Source organism: Crocodylus siamensis, chromosome 1, assembly GCF_052110815.1.
Source record: "Crocodylus siamensis isolate JL-2025a chromosome 1, ASM5211081v1, whole genome shotgun sequence".
Taxonomy (NCBI): domain Eukaryota; kingdom Metazoa; phylum Chordata; order Crocodylia; family Crocodylidae; genus Crocodylus; species Crocodylus siamensis.
In genome coordinates, this window is record NC_143395.1 from 139,461,414 (window position 1) to 139,480,709 (window position 19,296).

A 19,296-nucleotide genomic window follows, 5' to 3' on the forward strand; every position below is an offset into this window, starting at 1 on the left:
TGTCATGCACTCCATGCCAGCTCCATGTGCTGCAGCAAGCCCCAGGGTGGTCCAGGTCTGGCCTGCAGTAACCCTAATCTGCAGCACCAGTTCAGTTTGACACAGTAGAGCTAAGGCCTGGAGATAGTACAGTGGGGAGCTGCAACAGTCAAAGGCCCCTGCCACACATTATGTATATTATACAATAAACTGGTTAATTTCATAATAAATTTTGACTGACCACATGTGCAAAGTAATTATCATGACATAAAAATATCTAGCTATAAAAAGAGCCAAGCAGCTATAAAGTTAGTGCTGTAAAATGTAGCAACTTTATAGCTGGTTTCTATCCTGTCTTAATTTGAACAAGTGGTGGGTCCCATTGTGAAGGGAGAAGGAAAAGGAGATGGGAGACACAGAGGAAGAATTCAGTGGAACAGGAATTAGAGTAGTGATCCACCTGGGAAATGGTGTGGTGGTGATGACAGGCAAGCTTAACAAATCCTAAGAAAGGGGAGAACGAATCTTGAAACTCAAGGAGGCTGCCCAGGTTAAAGACAGCAGCAACTAATGGGAAGTATGGGTTGAAGAACCTGAACACACAAAAGACATAAGGACTAGAAAAAGTTATGCTGGTTATTAATTCTGCTGTCATCAACAAAGTATTAAACTCCGTGAAATTTGCATGTCTAACTGCAACATGAAACATAATAATACATTTGTGTAGGAAGGATGGCTGAACCTGAATAATGTTAGGGTTTCAGAAACTATGAATGGGTAACTGTTAACTCCTTCCAGTTAGATGGTAAGTTTCCATAGTTTTGCAACACAGTATTTGAAATATGACCTTTCAGATTTAACCTGATACTCCTGGCTAATCAGGTCTGTAATTCCTTGACAGCTGAAAATTACACCTATGTGTAACTAGATTGATATTTTCACCCTAAATTCGCAATATTATTTGACCTACAGCAGTGATGCTTTGAAGTTATGACAACTTAAACACTGTTACCATACTTAGGCTTTTCCTTGGGTGTGCACTTCCACTAGCAGCAATCATTTTTTTTTAAGATTTTAAATGCAGGTTTACTAAAGGTAATAAAGTTAATGCTGATGGATAGTGTGCATGAAACTACTTATTCTTCCCCATTTTCTCTTTTAACATGCTCCACAAATGTTTTGCGTATTGTACAAAACATATTTCCCACTATACGTTACCCTATAGTTTGAAGAAAATACTGTCTTTTCTTGCATGTAGCACACTTTTCCCTCCAAAAACAGTTGCTGGAAATCGCATTTTTCATTATATATGAGAAATATGATAAGAACAGTTTCTACCTGTTACTAGTAAAAGTTAAAAGTAAAATCTGCATGTCACTCATGGAGTAGAACAATGAGCAGGCTCTGCTCCCTAGCTGCTGCTACAAGGAAAAGTTTTTTTTTCTTTATTCTTCCTTTCAAAAAGAAGGCATGTATTATATTTTGGGAGTACTATATGTGACAAAATATGATAATAGACTTTAGTTACTCTTTTATTTGCTCCAGTGCAATAGCTCTATAATTCAGTATCCTAGGAATTAAAAGATACATGCTTACCTCTATTCTTTTTCTGGCACAGTACTGAATCCAGTCTAGATAAACACTGCAGAAGCTAGCTCTGGTTATTCCTTGAAGGCATGGAACGTAATCCTCATCAATGTTAATGTTGAACAGTGCAAGGTCACGTTCAATATAATGCCATTTGGCATAGGGTTGTAGTGTCTTCTGGACTGATTCGTCTTTTATCCAGTCTAAGATTTTGGGCGAACTTGCTGTAAAGTATATTATGCTCTGTTGACAAAAAATGCAAACTTGTTAGCCATTGTACCTACTTTTGAACCACTTCACAAAAGACAGAAAATCAGATTAAGAGGGCATTAATTATCCCCAATATTATGTATTATTCCTGGTCTTTGTCATTAGTGATTCACAAAACTGTTTATCTAGAGTGACTGCAATAATTTGCATCTAAATAGTAGACAAACAAGAAAGGAAGAAGTCTGCTGAGTGCTAACCGAGTGTAAATGAATGTGACTTAAAGGAATATTAATGAAAAGCAATACACTACAATTGGAATTGATGCTTTCAACACCTGTTTAGTTAATTGGAGGAAGTGACTGTTACTCTAGGGAGTCTACTGCAAATGACAATGATATTGATCAAGGCTTCTGCAGATTTTGCAAAACTGATTTTCAGTTTACACATGGCCAAAAATGTCTGATGTTGTTTCACCTCTTGGGAAGTTTCAGATTTCTGAGAATGCAACCTTTCCGTTTCTTTAAGAGGAACATGTCTATCAGAACCTAACTGTAAATATGAGAACTTCCAAGTGTAAAATATAGCTCTGAAAAACCTTATTTTAATTGCTGTTTTGCTTTGGCAATAAATATACTGTAGTTGCCTCTTTGTAACACAGGCTTGGGCACAGGACACCTACCAGGCAACACAGCAACCCAGAAAACCCTTCCTAGGCTATACACCTGGGTTGCAGACTGGGAAGGGGGCTGGCTGGGAATAGGGCACAGCGAGGGGACGTGGCATTCTATGACCATGAGACAGTTGCGGGGGGGGCAGGTGGAACGGCCAGATTGGCTGGCGGGGCTGCACCTATCGGAAGTGGCTGGAGAGAGCAGGCAGGGGGTAAAGCACCAGAGAGGCTCCCAAGGAGGGAAGCCACACCAGAAGTCCCCTCCCTTACTATATGGGAAATGCAGCAGCTGACAGATGGCAAGCGGTTGAAGATCCAGGAGTGAGGGATGTGAGTAGTTGGGCTAGCCACAGCTGAGCGGCAGGGCAGCAACCAGGGATCTGGAAGGGGAATAGTTAGAGCCTAGGGATAAGGCTCAGAAAGGAGAGGAGGAAGGGGGAGACTTGTAGTTGCAGGCCACCCCAACCCCAGAGGAGGCTCTTGTTGACTTCCAAATGGGCAAACCCACAGTGAAGGGAATAAAGAACAGAGCCATTGGTTAATACTTCCACCACTAGAAGGCCTAGTCCTCACCCCTGGCTACACTGTTGATGAAGTTAGTGAAATAAAAAGAAAAACTGGAAAGCTTTTCACAAGTGAATCTGAAACAATGACTGATCATCGATCATCTCTCTCAAAGTTTGACGGATAAGGAACACATTCAGTAGACATTTTTTAGCACATACATAAATTAATGAAAAAGTAACAAGATCCATATCTCCATCAGGGTTCCTAAGGTTTAATCCCTGCAGATGAATGATCTAGGAGCATCAGGGGAAAAAAAAATGAGTGGCAATGGAGTTACAATATATTTATAAGCAGAAGACAAGGTTATACAAGGTCAGTATTGCAGAGGACAGTAATTGCAAATTAAATGATTCTCATATCGGCAATAGCAATATTAAAACCAGCTACACATCTCTGCTCATATTGAAGTCAATGGCAGTTTAAGTGCACAGAAAATGTAGGATCAAGTCTCCTTACTAAGAGGAGAATAAGGTGCCTGAGTCAACATGACTGAAGGAAACAGGGATGGGAGTAGAGAACAGCAAGATTTTCAGCTGGCACCAGAGCAAATCAATAATGGATTAATTTTGAATTGGATATTGAAATGAATGAAGGCCTGTAAAGGTGAAGAACTTTGCTAAGGCATTAAAAAGGACAGTATTAATAATCCCTGTTTAAAAATTCTAAATCTATTTCTTATTTCAATAATATGAAATACATGCAAAAGGAAAACTGCATTCTAGAGAAATAAGACAGACAGATACAAACTAAAGATAGTCTCAAATTTTGAGTATATGCAGAGAGATAAGCACACTTTCTTTTAAGAAGAATGAGACAGAAACAATGGGTAGTGAAATGCACAGACTCAGAGACTAAGACAACTTCTTGCTGACTAAATGGTATTTAAACAAGAATAAATTGAGAGGAGATAGAGGGAGCACTAGGAAAAAATCTCACAGTAGTCAGGCAGGATATTATTTCACACATATGCAAAAAGGCTACAGAAGCTGACCCAGTTTATTGGAGGAAAGTAAAAATCCTTTTACATGAAGAAAAAGGTGGCTTCCTGGCAGTCAGTGTAATGGCAAATGAAATGGATTAAACTCAAGAAGCTCAATCTAACCCTTTAATAGGATAATTTTCTTAAACCAGGGCTGTCCAACTGTTAGCCTGAGGGGTTAATTTGTGGCCTCTGGGCTTTCACCTAGCCATTGCTCTTCCCATTACTCTGGCTGCAGCAGCAGCTGGGTCTCTGGGCTCCCCGTCCCTCCTCCAGCTGTCATTTCCTGGCTGCACCCCAGAGGGCAGGGCATAGTGGTGCAGCCCTTGGTGCTGGGGAAGCTGTGGGTAAATACATAGTGCAGTGGGAGCAATACCCATGTGGCATGTGGCACAGGGAACCAGTCTTTTATGCTGGTGCCACTTGCAAGGCTGTGGTTCCCGACCTGTTAGAGGTTGAACAGCCTTGTCTTAATCACAGAACCCTACTAAAGCTATAGCCAATGAAGATAGTCCTATTCATCAGTTCTCCCTTGATATGAGGATGATGTCTGCCAGGGGGGAGAGAGGGGGATTACTGGTGAGTTTTAAGGTGGCTGAGGAATCCAATCCATGATATGCAAGTTTTTCCACAGACATAAGTGATGCCTGGGCTAGTGGAGGACAGGGGGAAGGGGAGAGGCACAACTGTTGACCAGGATCTCATGCACTTTCCTTCCTTCTCTGCTGTTTCTTGGCTTCCTGAGCAAGATGGTTCTCTTCAAAGCGGACTGTAGCTTGATGCCACCCTTCTTAAGGTGTCCTTGTAGTGCTTCCTCTGTCCTCCATGGGACCTCTTACCATGACTAAGTTGAGAGAAGAGGACTTGCTTTGGGAGACGAGTGCCAGCCATCTGCACACAGTGGCCAGCTCAGTGGAGTTGAAGTTTTGTGATCTTTGCCCCAGTGCTGGTTCTGTTAGCTGCAGAGATGATGCTGGCATTGGTACAGTGGTCTTCCCATCTAATGTGAAGGCAACACTGATGAAAACATTCCAGGCACTTGATGGCTTTAATGTCACCTACATCTCACACCCACAGTGGAGCATGGGGATAACAACTGCATTGTAGGCCAGGATCTTAATTTCTATCTGCAGATCTCAGTCAGCAAAGAGCAGCTTTCCAAAGGATATGCTGACACAGCAAATCCTACATTCTATTTCTACATTTACTCGCTTGACTGGGAGAGGTGACTGACAAGGTATGGGAAATTCTCAATGTTTTTCAGGGTTTCTCTACAAAAGGAGACAGCTTGTGCTGGGGCAGGCTGATGGAGCACCTTGGTCTTCCCAATATTAAGGACGAGTCCTAGGCTGTGATAGGCACCTGAAAAAAGGTCAAGGGTGGACTGCAGATTGGTTTCAGTGTGTGCAAGGATAAGAGTCGTCAGTATACTAAAGGTTGGTGATGACAGTCTCAGTCTCAGTAACTTTCATTTTGCTGTGAAGGCACCACAGGTTGAAAAGTTGACCATCCATTTGATACTCAACTCCAATTCTGGGAGGAAGGCAGTCACGCATAAGAATCAAAATCACAGCAAGATAGATGAAAAAAGGGTTGGGGCAATGATGTAGCCCTGCTTGACACTAGTGTGGATGGTAAATGGGTCTCTCTCTGATCCAGTGCAAAGGATTGTGGCAGTCATCCCATCATGGAATAGTCTGTAGACACAGATGAACTTCAGTGGACAACCAAACCTAGCCAGCACCTTTTGTAAGGCTTTACAATTGATGGAGACCAAGGCCTTGGTTAGGTCTGCCTTGGGGGACTTGGGGCAGGTACTCCAAGGCCTTTGGTTAGGTCAAAAATGGCATAAACAGCTCCTGGTGTTGCTCTCTACATTTCTCCTGGATCTGTCATGCAACAAAAATCATGCCGGTAATATGCCGAGATGGTCTAAAGCCACACTAGGATTCTGGAAGGACATCTGCAGCAAAGGGGAAGAGGCAATTCAGAAGGATGCAATGGAGAGGAGGGCAATGCCTTGGTAGTTCCCACATACTGACTTGAAGATGGCTACAATGTTGGCATTCTTTAAGGCAGGTGGAGCTTCCTCATTAACCTATATTTTGATGAGAAGTTCGTGAAGTTTTTGTGCTAGTGCTGTTCCATCAGTTTTTAAGACCTCTGCAGGGATACTATCTGGGCCTGGCACCTTGTTATTCTTGGCCTGAGTGATGGCATGCCAGACTTCTTTGAAGGATGGAAGATCAGCAAGAGGTTTATTACTGGGTGTTGAGGGATGGACTTAATGGTGGCAGCTGATACCTCAGATTCATGGTTGAGTAGAATCTTAAAGTGATCCTTCCACTGTTGTTTGGTGAATACATCTCCCGCGAGAAAGGTGGAACCGTCCTTGGATCACAAGGGGTTGGGCCATTGGAATGTAGCCCATGGATGGCTTTTATTGCTTGAAAGGAACTTCTCATATCATGTTGATCAGTGAAACTCTGGATCTCCATGGCCTTCACTTGCCACCACTGGTTCTTGATGTCCTGTAGCCTCCTCTGAACTACAGCTTTGAGCTGGTGGTAAGCCTCCTATTTTTGCTGGTTGGAGGGTTCATTTTGCCAACTGCAGAATGCGGTTCTCTTCTGATAGATAAATGCTAGGATTTCCTCATTGTTTGTGTCAAACCAACCTTGGTGATGATAAGTGGAATATCACGTTGATTCATGCCTTGTGAATAACATTCTTAAGCTCCTCCAAATATGTCTGGATGTTCTTGATGTCATCAGGTAGGCCAGAGAACCTCTTAGTAAGGTGTTGCTGAAGAGCCTCACATATAACTTGGTTCTGGAGTGCCTTGAAGTTAAATCTCTTCCACATTCCTTTCAGTTGTTTATGATGTTACGGTGCAAGCTGCATGTCCATGACTGATCTGACTAAATGGTAGTCCATCCAGCAGTCAACTGCATCTCTTAGGACTCAGGTGATACAGACATCAGTACAATCATTGGCTCTGACAATAATATAGTCAAGAAGGTGCCAGTTATTGGAGTGTGGATGTTTCCAAGTGGTCTTATATCTGTCACTCTGTCTGAAGATGGTATTCATGATGAGCAAGTCAAGCTCTGCACATTTGCTGAGGAGGAGGACACTACTGGAGTTGACTTTCCCTACCCCGTCTTTTCCAATGGTGCAACTCCAGAGTTCAGAGAGTTGCTCAACTCTTGTGTTGAAGTCACCCATGAGGATGAGCTTGTCTTTCCTGGCAATGACAGTCGGGACTGTGTCAAAAGGACAATGGAATTGTTCCTTGTTGGCTTAATCATCAAGTGTGGGGGTGTACGCAATGATAACTGTAGCATACTGATTGTTACTGAGCTTGAGAGGCGGAGAGTCATAAGGCATTCATTAACGACCACAGGGAGTTCCGAAAGCTGGCTGACAATCTTGTTCTTGATGGCAAAGCCAACCCTGTGAATGCACCTCTATTCAGGTGACTTTCCTTTCCAAAAAAAGGTATAGCCACCTCCTTCTTTCAGCTGGCCTTTATCTGCCTAGCAGGTCTTGCATCTGTCCAGCAAGTCCTCAAGTACTCCTGTTCCACTGTTGGGGTCTTCAGGGGTTTGGACCATGCTTAGTCTGGGACCTCACCTCATATCTGTTCACCAACAGAGACCCTACCAGGAGTACAAGACTCCAGATGACATTGCTTTGAGGGTCACTGGAACACACAAGCCTATCTACCATGACAATGTTATGGTCCAAGAAGAGGAGAACCATCCACATACCTTACTACTGCATATCTTTTGGTCCTGCTACATGTTGACTCCCACGTATGTGTCCCCAAACCAGATGTTCTAACCTACCTTTCCATAAAGATCACCTTCTTCTGACTTCTTAGGATGGCATCATAATCTCCTCAGCTTAAGCCGCTAATTTGAAAAAGCTAGAGAAAAAGCTACAACTTGCCAAGAACATTAGTTATCTGAAACTAATGAACTGATTTGATTCTAACTCAGCTTGTTTTTCAATTTTACTGACACTTAAAAAATTAAACCAAGTGTGAGAATCTTCTGGACTGAAATTCAGTACAGAACAGCAGTACAGAGCTGTCTACACACAGAGTGCCTTTCTTTTCATTTCCAGTTCCATCTTACACTAATACAATTTAATAATATGGTGCTTAATAAAATTAAATAGTTTAAAATTGTTTAATATGTTTAAATGATATAGTGCAAAAGTCTGTGCTTAACAGGACTAATTTTACACCAAATTTACTTCAGCTGAGCTGAAATCAAATTGGCCAGGATGCCTGACCAGAGAGGTGAAGCTTGAGGCATAAACCTGGATCAGAAAGCACAGTGGCAACTATGCACAAATGAACAGTCTGTGCATTTGCAAGTGTGATCAGCGAGAAAGCTGTGCTTTGCAAAGCAGACATTAGAAGCATGTGAAAATTTGTCCAGGGGAAACTTGCTCCTGTTGGATGTGGGGCTCTATTCTTTGTAGAGGCTGCATCAAGTTTTGGGAGTTTTTTTAAAACTTGGACAGCTTGACTTGAGATGGGTTAACCTATTCTCAATGATAATGAGCCACTAACCATTATGGCGACTGGGAGAGGTCCTGGATAATTGAAAAAAGGCAAATATAGTGCCTATCTTTAAGAAAGGAAAGGAGGATCCAGGGAACTACAGAGCAGTCACCCTCACCTTAGTCCCTGGAAAAATCATGGAGCAGTTCCTCACGGAATCCATTTTTAAGCATCAGGAGGAAGAGAAGGTGATTAGGAAGTTACCATGGATTTCCCCAGGACAGATCATGCCGGGCCAACCTAATTTCCTTCTATGATGAGATGACTGGCTCTGTGGATGAAGGGATGCAGGTTCTGTGGATGTCTTGACTTTAGCAAGGCTTTTGATAATCTTTCACAACTTTCGTGCAAGCAAGCCAAGGAAGCATGGGCTGGATGAATGTACTGTACAGTGGATAAAAAACTAGCTGGATTGTCAAGCTCAGAGGGTAGCAGTCAATGGCTTGATGTCTAGTTGGCAGCTGGTATCAAGTGGAGTGCTTCAGGGGTTAGTCCTGGGGCTGGTTTTGTTCAATATCTTCAACAACGAACTGGCAGATGGGATGGAGTGCTTCCTCAGCAAGTGTGGAGATGACTTCAAGTTGCAGGGAGCAATAGATACATCGGAGAGTAGGGATAGGATTCAGAAGGACCTTGACAAATTGGAGGATTGGTTTAAAAGAAAGAAGCACAACTTTAAATTATGGGGTTCAATAAGGACAAGTGCAAAGTCCTGCACTTACGACAGAACAACCCTATGCACCGGCACAGGCTAGGCAAAACCTGATTAAGCAGCAGTTGTGTAGAAAAGGAACTGAGGGTTACAGTGGACAATGAACTGAACATGAATCAATAGTGCGCCCTTGTTGCAAAGAAGGCTGATGGCATGTTGGGTGGCATTAGTAGGATCATGGCCAGTAGCTCAAGGAAAGTGATCCCTTCTATTCGGCACTGGTGAGGCCTTATCTGGAGTACTGTGTTCAGTTTTGGGCACCACACTACAGAAGGGATGTGGACAAATTAGAGAGAGTCCAGTGGAGGGCAAGAAAAATGGTTAAGGGGCTGGGGTATATGACTTCTGAGGAGAGGCTGAGGGAACTGGGCTCATTTCATAGGGAGAAGGGAAGACTGGAGGGGGATTGAATAGCAGTCTTTAACTACATGCTAGATTGTTCTCAGTGGTGGCAGATGACAGAACAAGGAGCAACAGCAGTCTTAAGTTGCAGCAAGGGAAGTTAAGGTTAGATATTAGGAAAAAAACTCTCTCACTAGGAGGGCAGTAAAGCTCTGGAACAGGCTGCCCAGAGAAGCTGTGGAATCTCCATCCTTGGAATTTTTAAAGACCTGGGTAGACAAAGTCTTGGCTGGGATGATCTAGTTGGAGCTGGTCCTGCTTTGAGCAGAAGATTGGACTAGATGACCCTTCCAACCCCCATTTTCTATGATTCTATGAGTCACATGTTTATGAAACAACGATAAGCTAGACCAAGAAAACCCCTTTTTAAAATGAAAACCATGTACTCACTCATGGGTTTTTTACTGGCTAAACCAGCTCAGTTAATCTAGAACAAGTCAGCATGTAGACAAGGCACCACTATATAGAATGTTCTTTAAGAAATGTAATAATCAAAAATAAAGGAACTAAGTGTCTTTTGTGATTCAATGGCTTTGACTTCATAATGTAATTTGTTCCTTGTAGAACAAATCACAGGATTTACCGTTTCAACAACAGGTCTTGCAGTCAGTGCAAACTAGCAGATGTAAACCTTGTTATTTAAAATCTATTATTTCTGTTAGATAGCCCTTTCTCATTCCCTTTTTAACTAGCGAAAATTTCCAAACTTGGAAAAGAAGGTAGAATTCACTGCACTTGTAGTGTACCTTTATGTAATATCTGATGAGTATTCTTCGCAGGTCAAACACTTGCAGCATTGTTGCAGCATTGTTATCAATGATACTATAGCCCTCCAGGATATATTGGGTTCGAGTTATTTCCCATGTCAGCCATCGGAGGTTAAAGGCTGCGTTGCATGATAGCAAATGAGGCAGATGACCTGGCTTACAGCAGCAGCAGCCTTCATTGTCTTCATCTCCTTCTGTTATAGCTTCCACTTCTCTCTGCTGGCAGTATGTCCCTTGAGAGTTAAAAAGGATAACACAATAGCAGTTACTAGAGGAAGAAACAATATATATTCGAACAGTTAATGGAAATCTAATAAAAAGAGTTATAGCTATAAATTAGGCACATCAAGTCATCTATATGTAGCTGAGAACAAAAATACGAGAATTATTTATTTAAATCTACAGCAGCCGAAAGAGGCCAAATTGCATACTCTGGGCATTCCAATATACATGAAATCACATAAAAGACTTCTGCTCTCACCTCAGCAACTCAACAGAATAGAACAAAAGGAGTCTCCCTTCATCACCCCAGGCAGATAAGACAACTACTTCAATTCTCAACCCACCTCCAAAATGCACAGGTAGCAAAACATAGTTTTTGCTGTGTGCAAGAACACTAACAAAATCTGGATTCTGATTTGGGAAGTACATTCTAAAGAGAACATGCAGTTGGCAGCTCCTTCTCAATTAAGTCCAAGCAGCTTCAAATTAAATGCTTCCACCTGATAGCAGCTATATCAGTGAACCATGAGGAGAGATACAGTTTCTCACATAGTGTCTCTTACACAGCCTTAAATTCTTTAATTTAAAGTTAGGCTTCTTTCTAGAAAAAAGAAATTATCCCAATGAAAGTTACAGCCTTGGAGCAGGAAACACTTGGTGTCAATCTATGGCTGGCGTGAGACAAAAGGTAAGACTAATGATCATAATGGTGCCTTCTGGATTTACGCTACATGAATCTATCCCCAAACCATTTAGGAACTAAAAAGCAAGGTTAACAAGTTGCACCAGAGAGCCATGGTTGACATTACAGTTCACAAAGCACCTGAATTATGCTTTTGAGGTGTGGCTATTTATATGAAATAAAATGTAACCATCATGGGCTCATTCACCACTTAGATCACACATGAGCCTATTTTGAGGTCATTAACTGAGACCTGTACAAATGGAGGAAAATTGTTCACTAACAGCTGGTACATTCAGCTTCCAGGTGGTCTTCATAGGAGAGAAATCTGCCAGAGATTTTACTGCAGCCAAAAGAGGGGACATTCTTAGTAACTAAAACCTTAGCTGTCAAAACAGAGCACAAGCAATAGAGCACTTTTGAGTGGAAATGATGGTGACAGTATTTACAGACACATTCTTGTCTATTTTTTACAATGTCCATAACAAGATCATCATCATTAGCTTAATTGTTGCTTGGTTTATGTTTGCATCCCCATCATCACTTAGCTTTATACCTGTGGTGAGTATGACATGTCCGTTTTCACATATGAGCAAGTATACTCCAGGACTGTTTTTAAAGCTAAAAAAAATGTAAAAGGAAACTCTGTATTTTAAAACACTCTGAGTTTTTTGTTTAGTTAAAGAAAAAAACCCCAATGGTTAAAACTAACTTCTGCAATTCTTAACATGATTGTGATTGCTTTAGACTGCATATATAAGAGTGAAACCAACATACAATATTAATTTGGTTGACATAACCATACAGGATTTTTATGGATCAATTTCCTCTTTCAGCCATGCAGATACAACCCAGGGATGCCAATTGTGTTGCATCTGTATAACTGAAAGAAAATTCTCTCTCTCAGTCTCTACTTATTCGTAATAGTATTATTTTACTGGAGGAAGTACACATATGGTTCTCAATTCCACCAAAACACAGGATGAAATCCTGGCTCCAACAAAGTTAAAGGCAAAACAGTTCAAAACATGTTGACATATAAACATTGTTGTTTTATCCCCTTCCATTTCTTCTCCATCCAATAAGCTAATGAGCACATTAGCTAGAAAGGAGAGAGAAAAAAAGAAAACCTGAAAGATTGAGAGAAGTGAAAAAATAGCAGTTAGCAAATATTTGTCTGTCTTTTATTGAAACACTGATGAAAGAGAACTATTTCCTCCCAAATCCTCCAATTAGTGTTCTGAAATGGAAAGCTCCTACTGTATACTACGTGAGGGTATTCTAGAGTGGCTCTCACAAATAAGCACTGCTGTTTGGGGAGTGCATGTACTACAGGAGTATACTATATGACAGATATGATACCCCTTCAAATAGTCATAAAATAAACATCTCTCCTCTCAAGAGTCCTATGTAGTATAAAACAAAGACCTATCAATCTGATATTTCCAGTAGAATCAGACATAAAGTGAGCTGCTTCTGCTTACATTTCACAGATTTCTACATGAATTAATGCTTAGCGCTCAACAATAAAAAAGGCAGCAACTGCTCTGGGTCAATGGATGTTTTTCTTAAGTAAAGTCAAAAGATATTGTACTCAAAGTGAACTGGGCAGAAAAATGCATGCTTTGTATAATCTGAATGCAGAAGAAAAGTAGGATATCCACTCTTTTCTTTTATTCCTTATTTTTAGCATTTGAGGCAGGGACAGAATTGGAAATTAAGCAGTTCAGCATTACATTGCTGATCTATCCTGAAGAACAAATAATAGAAGCCAGAGCAGGGCGGGGGGGGTGGGGGGGTTGGTTGTTGTTTTCATGCTCAACATGAAGTCATGTTTGAGATTAACAGTTATGGGTGGTTTCTTTTATCAAGTTCCAGATTCATCATGGGGAAGAGTGTCATCTGGAAGCCAGAGTGTTTGGAGTCATGGTAAACAGCAAATCTTGCCCCCTTCCTGTCCCCCCAGCAGCAGGGTCCTAAGCCAGTAGGACAGTTATCAGTTTCAAGCATTTAATGTTCCAAGTATTCAAAAATCTGAGTCAAGTTCCCAAAACTAATAAGCTTTTTTTTAAAGCTATGTTTCTCTAACTGAAAGGGGAGTTTCTTGCATAGCCCCATGACTCCAGTAGCTGGGGCTTTAAGAAGAACATAAAACATAATCAGCTATCCAATACCATAATGGGATTTGGATGTACCATACTATATTGTAGTTCCAGTCCATAGCAGAGGTTGGTGAGAGAGTGGGACACAGAAAGATTCTTCACCCTTTTCATGCCATAGAGAGCTACTCTACAAGGATTTGCTCTGATCTGGGCGGAAGAGTGGTTTTCATGGCCATTTACACCAGCCATTTTCCACCTGAGTAGGCACACACAAGCTGCATTTCTACAGACCATAGGAAAATATTCATTTTTCTTTTGTCCCTGTATTACTCCCCAGTACATGGTTCTATTTAACTCATGCTGGGTTTGCCAAAATTAAGATTTTATCTTTAATAAATATGAATCAGGAACTTATTCTTTGATGGTGGACTCTCCTTTGTGACATTCACCTTTAAAGGGTGTCCCCTCTTTTGTTCAAACCTGTTCCACATTAACTTCCTAGAAAGCAGCTCTGCAAATTGCACAAACAGCAGGATTTCTACTGTCTCGAATTCATGCAGTGTTGCTAACTCATTTATTAATAACTTATCCAATGTAAGTAAATGATTTCATTAATTCTTCTGTACTACAAAGTTTATATCAATGGAATGTATGCTATAACCACTCAGAAGAGACACTGCTTATTCTTTTATGTATTTACTAACTTCTATAATGTTCAATGTATTTTAGTTTTTGTCTTCCATTTGGATGTGACACAAGTGGCGCATCTACACACGCAATGAATGCAAAGCAATAAACTCTGGTGTTTATTGCTCTGGCGTTTATTGCTCTTTGGTGTGCTGTTTGAACAGGCACCTGGGACTGCAGCCACTGAGCTGGGGCAGAGCAGCCCTGGGTAGCCCCAGGGGTCAGCCCAGGGCTTCTCCTGTCTGGCTCAACATGCTGTGGAGGGGCTGCCTGGGGCACAAGGGTACTACAGTGCAAGGCTAGCCAGAAGGCAGCCCCTGCACTGAAGAAACTTTGTACCCAGCCAGCCATATCAGCATCTACCTGTGTGCTGCTGAAGACTGAAAAACTCTGCAGTGCAGTAGTACTTGTATTTACAAGTACTACCCCACTGCAGAGTTTATTGGTTTACTCCAGCCTAGTGGGTACATGTGTCGATGCCAAGACATTTACTGTGGAGCTAATTAGTCGACTCTGAAGGAAATGTCTTGTTTAAACACACCCAAGGTAGATCACTCAATGCTCTAATGAACACCTTCCACCTTAACAGAAACTGTTGAGGTAGACCTTGCTATTTCATAGTTTCACAGTTGGTAGGGTTGGAATGGACCTGAGCAGATCCTCAAATCCAACCCTCTGCCATGGCAGGAAAATGTACTGGGGTCAAATGACCCCGGCAAGGTGTTCGTCTAACCTCCTCTTAAAGACCCCCAGGGTAGAAGCCAGCACCACTTCTCTTGGAAGCTGGTTCCAGATCCTAGCCACCCTGATAATGAAGTAGCGCCTCCTTGATGTCTAGTCTGAATCTACCCTCTGCCAGCTTGTGATTTTTATTTCTAGTCACTCCTGGCAGTGCTCGGAGGAACAGGGACTCCCCCAGTGCCTGCTGGACCCCTCTGACTAGTTTGTAACAGGCCACCAGATCCCCCTCCACCTTCTCTTGTGGAGGCTGAACAGGTTCAGGTCCCGCAGCCTCTCCTCGTAGGGCCTGCCCTGCTGCCCCCGATCTTGCGAGTGGCCCTCCTCTGGACCCTCTCCATGTTGTCCACATTGTTCCCGAAGTGCAGCACCCAGAACTGGATGCAGTACTCCAACTGCGGCCTGACCAATGTCGCATAGAGGGGGAGGATCACCTCTTTGGACCTGCTCGAGATGCATCTGTGGATGCATGACAAGGTATGGTTGGCCTTCCTGACTGCATCCCCACACTGCCGGCCCATGTTCATCCTGGCATCAGTGATGACTCCAAGATCTTTTTCTGCCTCTGCACTGACAAGAAGGGAGTTCCCCAGCCTGTAGGTATGGTGCTGGTTCTTCTTCCCCAGGTGCATCACCTTGCACTTGTCAGTGTTGAAACCCATCCTGTTCTCATCCGCCCACCCCTGTAACCTGTCTAAGCCTGATTACAGCCTGTTCTTCTCATCTAGCATGCCAACATCCCCCCACATCTTAGTGTCATCAGCAAATTTGAACAGGGTGCTTTTTACCCCTCATCCAAGTCACTGATGAAGATGTTGAACAGTGCGGGCCTGAAGACCGAGCCCTGGGGGACCCCACTACCCACATCCCTCCCGGTCAAAAATGACTCATCCGCCACCACTTTCTGGGTGCGGCCCTCCAGCCAGTTAGCAAGCCATTTGACTGTGTAGGTGCTGACACCACAGTCCCCTAGTTTTTTAATGAAAATGAGGTGAGAGACAGTGTCCAAGGCCTTCCTAAAGTCCAGAAAAACTACGTCCACTGCTACCCCTGCATCTACGGATTTGGTGACCTGGTCATAGAAGGCCACCAGGTTGGTCTGACAGGACCTGCCTCTAATGAACCCGTGTTGGTCGCCCCTAAGCATAACCTCCCCCACTGGCCCCTCGTGGACATGTGCCAGGATAATTCTCTCAAAAAGCTTACCTAGAATCAAGGTAAGACTTACTGGCCTATAGTTTCCTCAGTCCTCCTTCCTCCCTTTTTTGAAGATGGGAACATTGGCCCTCTTCCAGTCCTCTGGCACCACACCAGGGCACCACGAGTGCTTGTAAAGCCGTGCCAGGGGTCCCGCAATGACCTCAGCTAATTCCCTTGTCATCTGGGTTTTAGGATTCTGACTGTCCACAGACCAACTAGGAAACTCCTGCCTTAAGATCTTAGCAGCAGCTTCTTTTGCACCTCCTTGAAAACAGATCTACTTAGGCATTTTGAATTCTCATCTTTTTTATGTCTGATTTCTGATGATTTAAACTTCCGATGGAAGTAGTGCTCAGGTCTGCTCAGATGGGATGTGAACCTGCAGCTACAGGCCCTACAGATCTCTGTCTTTCCCTATCCTTAGTTCTAGTAGCAGAATTCAAATGTGCCTTTTCTACAAAGTCCTTCTTTTTGCCTTCAAAAACAATCATAACAGCCAGAACTTGAACTTCACAATGTTTATTTTGTTGGGAAATTCCAACTAATAGCCTGTATTTCGATGCCATTTATAATTAACCATGTTAGGCCCCTGCAAAGCCTTGCGTACATGCTTAACTTCATGTAGTGTGATTAGGCTCACAAAGGCCAAAGAGACAACATGCAGTGCATAAAGTTATGCCAATGCATATATATTTTCCAGAATGTGGGCCCTACACTTTTGCATATCATGTATTTCAAACTGATGATTAACATGCCAATTCTTATTAAGCTTTGCAATAAAATATCAAATTGATCCAGTTCTAAGAGAATTATTTATAAAATTGAAGAGCAATGGAGCAGAAGGTGCAGTTGAGACATGCAATATCATTAAATGTGACCCCATTAAATATTAACATACAAGAAAATGCTTTTATTTTTAATGAGTGTTTTCTAAATTAAGGGGAAATATCTTTTAAAATTCTTTGTTTTGTTAAGTCACCTCTCTTACTTCCAACTCCACAGCAGTCATCCACTGGAAAATTTGTTAATATAGATAAGACTGATTCATTTGCATGATATCTACAATGGATGCTTGCCAAAAATCTCCTATTAATGCAAAAACATGTGCTACCTCAACAAAGCAAGGTCAATTTAGTTGAGACCAGCAGAAAAGCACTTGTAAGAAATGGACCACTATTTTCCTGACACATCAGAATTTAAAAACTCACTTGTACTCTGTCAGAATTAAATGACCTACAAGAAAATTAGGAAATTGAAATTTGGGACTGTAATCTGGCTGCAAGCAGCATATACGACAACACCTGATTTGACTACTGCCTATCCAGCAGAAAACATTTAATCATTCCAAAAATAGCGAGTGAAATAAAAACATGCATTTTGATTTTCAACTTGCAATCATATTGAGTGGAGGAAAAAAACTTTTAATTGTGCATGGGCATGCATAAAATATGATAACACAACAACATGCTGCACTTCTAGAGGAGTTCTCATTTCCATACTGAATATCTAAACTTTAAAACACCCTAATGATGTGGATTAACATTAAATACATGAGTAGAACAAAAGGTGCTAATGACCTGTACATTAGGGACCACTGACATAAGTGGTGAGTATAAAAATCAAAATAGAAAGGGCTAATAATGCCATGCAGGAGCCACACCCATATCATTTTTATAGATACTGTGTGGGTTCAATCACTCTCCTTTTTCTGACAATTGAAGTTCTCTGGTGTTGGATAAAAGCAGTACAAGCAGAGGCAGCACTAGGGGAGAGTCACCCCAAAATTGCCCTTAGCCCCTCTGTAGCCACCCCTCCCAAGTGGGCCTCCCCCCACTGGGCCACCACCACCCTCCCCATGCAGCTGAGCCTGCCCCACTCCTGCCCACCGACTAGAAGTGTGGCATTCCCAGCCCAGCGGAATAAGTATCTTTGGCCAGAAGATGTATAGCACAGCCCCCACAATTTTCTGTCTCACCCACTTCACCCCCACACCCCACTATGTTTCCTTTCAAAGCAAAGTGTCCTCAGTAAACAGCCTTGGACGAGGGGGTATAAGGAGGCATAGGATTCAGGGACCAAGTAGGATGGGAAGTAGAACCTGGTTGTTGAACAGAGTCCTAAAACACCTGCTTTTGGAGGCAAGGGTGTCACAAAGGAGGGATTTGCAAGAAGGCAGCTAGTTGCTTACATGCTGTTTGTTACCACCCTCAGAAGGTACAGGAGTTAGTGTAAATTTTTATTTACAAAATACATATAAGAAAACATTTGATTCTGCATCACCAATTTCTGCTCATAATGGGAAGCTTCCTTGAAGGCTCTGGAAATCTGCTCCTCCTCAGCAAAGTGGCAACATTAGTTTACAGATGAGGCACAGCACTATAAAGTGTAAATGATTTGCTCAAGACCACAGTGGGAGCATGGCCAAGGAGGCCCAACAATGCATCTTTTTTCCCAGTCTCTACACATTCCCATTTGTGGTCTTGGGACACTATTTTTCCTGGGGTGGGATCACGTGAGTCTCCCACTCTTCAATCAGGCTTGGGCAACAGTCTGTAGGAACTAATGTGAATTACTGCAGGAAACTCAAGTCATCTTCAGTACCTGCAGTAAAGTGGTTAAGGGTCCATACATGTGTGTATTAATTAGACATGATTATGAACTTTTCTAGCTTTGGTTCTTAAGATCCCCCAACTATCTAAACATCTCCCTTTTCACCTCCATAAAGGAGATTCTTAAGTAATGGAAATAGCCCTGGAAGTGCAATGAAGAGAGACTGAAACATTATCCCCTCCTGAAATAAGCATCTGATTTGGCTCTAGAACTGAGAAAAAACAATAGCGCTTTATAAAAGGATGCACTGGACTCCCTGGTGGCAGCCCGACAGGTTTCTAGAATGGACACTCTCTGGACACTAGCAATGGTGGCAGCTATTCATGGTTTAGCTCTTGTAGTACCAAGACCCCAGCTTTGGTCTTTTCACTTGCTCCAGCAAAACATATTAGTGCTGTAAAAATATAACCAGTCTACCCCCATCAAAACCACTAACCTTTTTGTTTTGTTCACCAGCAAAAAAGAGTAGGGCAAACAAAAGAAAGAATTGATTCTACCACTTCTCCATGTGGCAAGAACAGAGGAATCAAAGATGGATTGAGATGATTTGGAAGGTGTACCCCATGCTCCTTTCCCTCTCCACCTTACAGTTATGTACTACGGTTC

General features: G+C 42.3%; 1 protein-coding gene across 1 annotated transcript in view; it reads right to left on the reverse strand.

Moving 5' to 3' along the window:
* The window catches only part of PCNX2 (pecanex 2), a 269,742-nt gene that overhangs the window by 40,354 nt on the left and 210,092 nt on the right, over positions 1-19,296 (reverse strand). The window contains exons 26-27 of the mRNA XM_090044227.1: positions 10,429-10,682; positions 1,576-1,809 (exon numbers count right to left, since the gene is read on the reverse strand). Coding sequence (XP_089900353.1) covers positions 1,576-1,809; positions 10,429-10,682 — 488 coding nt within the window. The remainder of the gene's footprint in view (positions 1-1,575; positions 1,810-10,428; positions 10,683-19,296) is intronic.